The following is a 6841-nucleotide window of genomic DNA, read 5'->3' as shown; positions in this document are numbered from 1 at the left end:
GGATCTTTTATGAAGACTTCCAGAGTCACTTATATTATATTATTTTCTTCAAAATCTTACAACAAAAGTATTGTTTTCTTCATAAAAGATCCCCACCATTGATTCGGACTTCCACTTGAACAACAAAAGTATCAATTATAAATTTAAATTGAGTATTCGTCTGCACATGACTCTGGAACTAAAACACTATGTTTGCAAAGTCTTATATTAAAAAATGTCTCACATTTGGTTTTAATTTTTCCTTTAGATAAATCAAATAATATAATTTCACCATTTAACTTTGTAAAGTTCTAGTCCGCGCATCGAGCGGGCCACTCTGCTAGTTAGTTCATAAAAGAGTGAAAGGTAGCACAAGAACAGGAAGCAACCCATGCTATTCGAGTTCATAAAATAATGAGAGCTATAAACACAGTAACTGATGAACAGACGCGTAATCCTACAGGGGCAATGGCAATGACAGAAAATAATTCAGTTATCACAAGAAACAGACTACATTCTCCTTCACTATACTCAATAACAGCATGGCCTTAGAAATGTTCACGGTATTGTTAGTTCAGCTACCATAAGCTGAAACAAACATTTAAATGCCCAGAGGCCCCTGCACTTGATATACCATTACCATGGAAATCATTCGATATAAGATATAACTGGGAAACAAGTAACAGTACCGAATGTAAGAATATTATCATGCTTGGACCTAATGAAGCACCGAAGATACAACTGAGAACTCAGATCAAACATTACCCGTCAACATGATAGTATTTATCTCCATACTGAGGAGTGTTGGCACCCATTCTACCATATTTATTGAAAAAGTGATCGTGCAATATGTGTTAACAGGAACTACATACTTGGTTGAGCACATATACATGCACACTCATCATTGACAAGAAAAGATGTTCAATAGCATCTTAATCTTTGTAGTGAGCTTTGATTTATTTTTTCAATTATAATGCATCGCTAACCAATACCTTCAGACACTAAAGCACTGCTAGAAAATCATACTTATGTACACAACCCTGATAGACCATCCTCAAACCAACAATGTACTGTACTAACTAGCAAGTAAATTTCAAATTCACAACACAGCCATGGCAATGACGAACAGGTTCTGATGGTGATCATCTCAAGTGCATACATATGTTGGATAGATGCTGAGCTAAATAGCATGGTAATCATCCTTGTGTGCTTTCATTTATTTATTTTTTGTCTCACTAGTAATAGTCTTAACCAGTGTATGCAGTAACTGAATTTCAAATCCACAACACAGCAATGGCAATCAGCAATCAGCAATCGGCAATCGTAAACAGGCTGTGACGGAGCTCACCTCGAGTGCGTCGACAGTGAGGAGCAAGACAATGATCTTCTCGGAGAACCTCTGGTGCTCCTCGTGGTCATGCAAGAGGCGGCGCCTGTAGGAGAGGTTGTAGAAGAGGGACCGGAGCTCCTTGAGCATGGCCTTGGCGAGGGCGAGATCGCGCAGGCAGCTGAGCACCTGGGAGCGGTGGGTGAGGTGCGCCCTGTAGTTCATCTGGATGAGCAGCGCGGCATCCTGCGGCGACAGCTCCTTGGCCTTCCCCTTGCCGTTCCCCATGGCAAAGGCCTGCATCATCAGAAAGAGAGACAAATGTCAGGCGGTCAGTACACATATGACAGTAGTGCATTGCAAGGGAGCAGAATCCTCAAGCTGATATCATTCAGAGCAGAGTTCAGTCAATCTGTAGCTAGTACTAAGCACAGATCTAGAGTGTGGACACTAGCATCCTCTAAAATTCCAAATTTTCTCTCAAATTCAGTGAGAGGTAACTTGGATCTATTGGAAATTTTACTAGAAATCACACATTTCGTTCAGATCGGGCCACAGAACCAAAACCCCCACAAAAATCTCATCTTTTGTGCTGAGTACCGTACCTTGCAGATGGCGTCGCAGCCGGCGGTGTTTTCCTCGGGGATCTCCTCGATCTGGATGCACGTCCTTGCTGGCTTCTTCTTCTTCTTGTCATCCTCCTTGTCCTTGGCGGCGGCCTTGATCTTCTTGGGCTTCTCCGGCCTGCGCTCCTCGACCTCCAGCTCATCCTCGTCGTCGTCGGAGGCGGTGAAGTCCTCCTCCCAGGTGTAGGCATGCGACCATGGCTCGAGCGAGCCTTTGCCCTTGATCTCGGTGCCCCACTTGCTCTTGGTCTTGCCTCCGGCGCCACCCTTGGACTTGGCCTCCCACCTCCACTTGCGGTCGAATCCGTCGTCGTTGGGGGAGGCGAGCTCCGCCTCCCACTTGAGCGCCCGGCCCCTGCCGCGTGGCTTCTCCTCCGCCGTCCACTTGACCTTCCGGCCGCCGGGCTCCGTGGCCGCGTAGGTGTACTTGCGGCGCGCCGGCTGCGGGGCGGCCGCGCGGGCTGCGAGCTCGAGCACGGCGACACGGTCGGTGAGGTCGTGCAGGAGGAAGGCATGCGGGGAGGGGATGAGGGGCGGGACGAAGAAGGGGTCAGTGGGGAGGTAGAGGTCGAGGAGGTCGAGGTGGTGGGGGAAGGCGAAGGGGGATGGGGATGGTGGTGGGAGGAAGGGGCGGGAGGCAGAGAGGGAGGAGGTAGGTGGTGGTGTGTGGATGAGATGCGAACGTCGTTTTTTTTACTTGGATGGGTGGGGAGAGAGGGAGGGGATAACCCCACAGTTTTTTTACCTCGAAAAAAATAACCCCATCTCTTTGCCATGTGCCAGCAGATGGCAAAGAATCTTTGCCGTCTGCTGGCAGATGGCAAAGAGGTGGGGCTGGTACGCCGTTACACGCTTGACAGCCACAGGATTTGCCAACCTCTTTGCCATCTGCTGGCAGATGGCAAAGATTATTTGCCATCCACTAGCAGATGGCAAAGAATTGGCTGATGGCAACCATGTTCTTTGTCGTCTGTCAGTTCTTTGCCATCTGTTTTTTATAAGCAGATGGCAAAGACGTTCTTTGCCATCAGCTGGCAGATGGCAAAGAGCTGGCTGATGGCAAATTTCCTATTTCGAGTCGTGGGATGTGGGCCAATAGCTAGAATCCTTGCCGGAATGCTTTCCCACCTAAAGCCCTTGATCCAATGTGGGAGCTGCACATGTCTTTGTGTATTTATACCAACAGTTCCTTTCCTTCTTCCCGGAAATGCACTTCAATTTCACACTATTAGGCCCTCTTCTGTACATAGTGTCATCAACAAACTGATACATACTGGCCCTCCGGGCTACTCTTTCCACTTCTTCTTGCTCTTCAGGAAGTTCTCCAGTTTGGAGGAAATGGACTATGTGCCTTGCCCAAGTTGGAGCCCAAGCCTCGGCAACGAGGACCAGCGGCACCTCCTCATTCATGGGAGCACATCCCTCGATTGTGGGGACCAGTGGCCCGGCAGGAGGGTGCATCCCTGCAATCAAAGGGGAGTTGTTTTCGGTAGGGTCCCTGCTAGGAACCCCGAGGGGTTTTACCAGGAGAGGCTTACCGGAGTCCAATTTCCTCCTATTTCTGGCCATTGTTGTCGGGGATACGGAGGGATGAGTAAGATGGAGAACAAAAGTTCCTACTTCCACAGGTCTGTCCAGCGCACTTTGACAGATGATCAGCTATGTTGTTTTCCGCACGGGGTACGTGCTCTGTTTGCAATTCGTCAAAGCGCTCCTCCAATCTTCTCACTTCCTCGATGTATGCCACCATCAATGGACTTTGGTGATCCTTGTTGACTTGTCTCACCACAAGTTGTGAATCTCCTCGAATGATCAGCTTCTTGATTTCCCAATTCTGTGGCAATCCTGAGCCCGGTAAGGAGCCCTTCATACTCTGTTGTATCCTGAGCCCGGTAAGGAGCCCAGTGGGAGAAACGAGAAGCACGCTAGCCCCTGCACCTTGTAGGGAGAAGGCACCATCGAAATACATGATCCATTCTTGGGGTGATTCCTTGCTGGGGATGACTGTTTCTAGCACATCCTCATCAGTGGTTGGCGTCGATTCTGCAATAAACTCTGCCAATGCCCTTCTTTGAATCATTGATGGGCCAAAGCTAGATAACTCCAATGCCCATTCCACAATTCTGCCAGTAGCCTCTGGGTTTCGGAGTATCCTTCACAATGGGAAGCGTGTGACAACCATGATCTCGTTGGCTTGGAAGTAGTGGTGCAGTTTCCTTGAGGCCATGACAAGGCCGAAAATCAATTTTTGCACGCTAGAATACCTGGATCTAGCCCCCTGCAATAGGGAGCTGACGAAGTATATTGGGTGCTGCACCACTTTCTTCCTTGACGCGTCCTTGGGGTTGCCTTCGCCGCCCTGCTCCTCTTTGTCCTGATCAATATCTAGGCTTGTCGGGCTATTCTCTCTTTCTGCTCTGGGTGGGACAACTTCCGAGGTTAGTATCTCTTCCACTTCCTGTTGTGCCACCAGTTGTGCACTAACCACTTGATTAGTCACTGCCAGATATAGCAGCAATGGCTCATGTGGTTTGGGAGCAACCAAAGTGGACTCACAAGACAAGTAAGTCTTCAAATCTTGCAATGATGCATCTGCTTCTGGTGTCCACTTCATAGGTCCTGCCTTCTTCAAAATTTTGAAGAACGGCAGGGCGCACTTGGCATACTTGGAGATGAATATGCTAAGCGCGGCAACACATCTTGTCAGACGCCTCACATCCTTAACTGTCTCGGGTACCTGAATTTGCTCGGTAGCCTTGATCTTATCTGGGTTGGCCTCGATCCCATGGTGGGACACAAAGAAACCAAGTAGCTTGCCAGAGGGAACGCCAAACACACACTTCTCCGGGTTTAACTTCGAGTTGATCTTGCCCAGATTAGCAAATGTCTCTTCCAAATCCTGGATGAGGGTTGATTTGTCCTTGGTCTTGACCACAATATCATCGATATAAGTTTCAATGTTCCTGTGCAACTGTGGCTCAAAACCAATTTGGACTGCTCTTGCAAAAGTGGAACCGACACTCTTCAACCCAAAAGGCATGCACACAAAGTAGTATGTGCCACATGGGGTGATGAAGGAGGTCTTCTCTTCATCTTCCTTGAGCATGAATGTCTGATGGTACCCAGAGTATGCATCCAGAAAGGATAGAAAATCACACCCGAAAGTGGAATTCACAATCTGATCGATGCGCAGAAAGGGGAATGGGTCCTTTGGGCGTGCCATGTTCAAATCCGTGAAGTATATGTAAAGCCTCCATTTCCCATGGCCTTGCGCACAACCAGTGGGTTTGCTAACCATGTAGTATGTAGTACTCCTCTGACCAAACCTGTTGCCTCAAGTTTCTTGATCTCCTAGGCAATGAACTGTTGCCGCTCCAAGGCCTGCTTTCGAACCTTCTGCTTGACGGGTCAGGCATGTGGGCAGACATCAAGGTGGTGGTCGATACCTCCCTGGGAACACCGAGGATATCATATGGTTGCCAAGCAAACACTTCGATATTCGCCCGCAGGAAGGGAACAAGCATGCTTTCCTATTTGTCATTGAGGGTGGCACTAATAGTAAAAGTACAATTAGTGATAGCTAGCTCTGCAGGGACCTTTTTCACATGGGGTGCAACAGCCTTGGTCCTCTTGCTATTGGAATGCCCCGAGACGTCATCAACAGGTGAGGCACACTCCATGGAGGTACGCTTCCCGGATTCCTTGTCGGCGTCCCTACTATCCTTCTTCTTTCCTTTGTTGTCCCTAGTGGGCACCGTGGCTTCAGCAGCCTCTGCCGCGACTGCGTCCCGGTACATCTTATCCACTCAAATCATTACATCTTTCTTGTCTGACAAAATGGAAATGATGCCCATTAGCCCTGGCATCTTCAAGGTGTTGGCATAGTGGATGCCGCCATGAATTTGGCCAGGGCCAGGCATCCAAGGATTCCATTGTACGGCAGGGGGAGGTCGACCACATCAAACACAATCTTCTCGGTCTGGTAGTTTAACTCTCCCCAAAATGTCACTGGCAATGTGTTCTTTCCCTTAGGATGACTCCTGCCAGGATTGACTCCTTGAAATGTGCTCGTGGCCTTAAGTTGTTCCTCTGCTATCTGGAGTTTGCTGATAACTTGTGGGGAAATCATATTCAACCCGGCCCCTCCGGTAACCAACATCTTTGTGACTTTGAGGTTGCGGATCGTTGGTGAGACCAACAACGGCAAGCACCCTATTTAAGTTGGCGGTGAGAGGAGTGCAAAGATGCACCCCCATTAATGCACAGGGCGTCAGTAGCCTTCTGGAATTCCTTCTCACTAGTTTCCCTCTTCATTCCCTCCATCACTTTTATGATTGCAATCCTCCTTCACTCGGCCCCTAGCAGGTTTCCCTTGGTTCCGAAGAGCCTTGCTGGGGCGATTTGCTTCACCGCCCCGGCCGTTTCCGCCTGTACCATTCTGACCTTTTCCCTTGTCATGCTTCTCATACTCAGCCCTCTGCTTCTTGACGAGCTGCTCAACCTGATGACACTCCTGGAGATCATGGCCCTTGGTCCGATGTATCTTGTAGAATGGTCCATCACCTTTCCCAGCTTTCTTGGCAGCTGCACCCTCCAGACAGTCAGCGCACTTGCCAGCTTCCTTGACGGGGGCTTCGGATTTAGCCCACTTGTCGGTACTAGGCGTGCCCGATCTCTCAACTTTGAACACTAACTTATCCTTGCATTTCTTGTTGCACTGCTTGTTCTTCTTCTCCTGATTAGTGGTATCATCGTCATCCTCTGAGTTGATGTCAATGCAATCTTCCTCTCCAGGGAGTTTCCTTCCCTCCTCGTCCCGAGCACACTTGTCCACCAAGGTATACAGCTCCTTCACGGTCTTGGGCAACCGAACATTCATCTTAGAATGTATCCTGCAGTTGTGCATGTT

At 48.8% G+C, this 6841-nt stretch overlaps 1 protein-coding gene across 1 annotated transcript; it reads right to left on the bottom strand.

The window, feature by feature from the left end:
- Positions 1-322: 322 nt before the first annotated feature.
- On the bottom strand, positions 323-2595 carry LOC119339111 (BAG family molecular chaperone regulator 7-like; the record flags this gene model as incomplete). Its single annotated transcript, XM_037611271.1, has 2 exons — positions 323-1603; positions 1912-2595. Coding segments are annotated over 2 exons (1008 nt in total), but the record flags the coding sequence as incomplete, so codon positions are not given.
- Positions 2596-6841: the final 4246 nt, after the last annotated feature.

This window comes from Triticum dicoccoides, chromosome 7B (genome assembly GCF_002162155.2).
Source record: "Triticum dicoccoides isolate Atlit2015 ecotype Zavitan chromosome 7B, WEW_v2.0, whole genome shotgun sequence".
Classification (NCBI taxonomy): domain Eukaryota; kingdom Viridiplantae; phylum Streptophyta; class Magnoliopsida; order Poales; family Poaceae; genus Triticum; species Triticum dicoccoides.
Note: the sequence above shows the minus strand (reverse complement) of the source record. Positions and strands in the feature narration are given on the sequence as shown.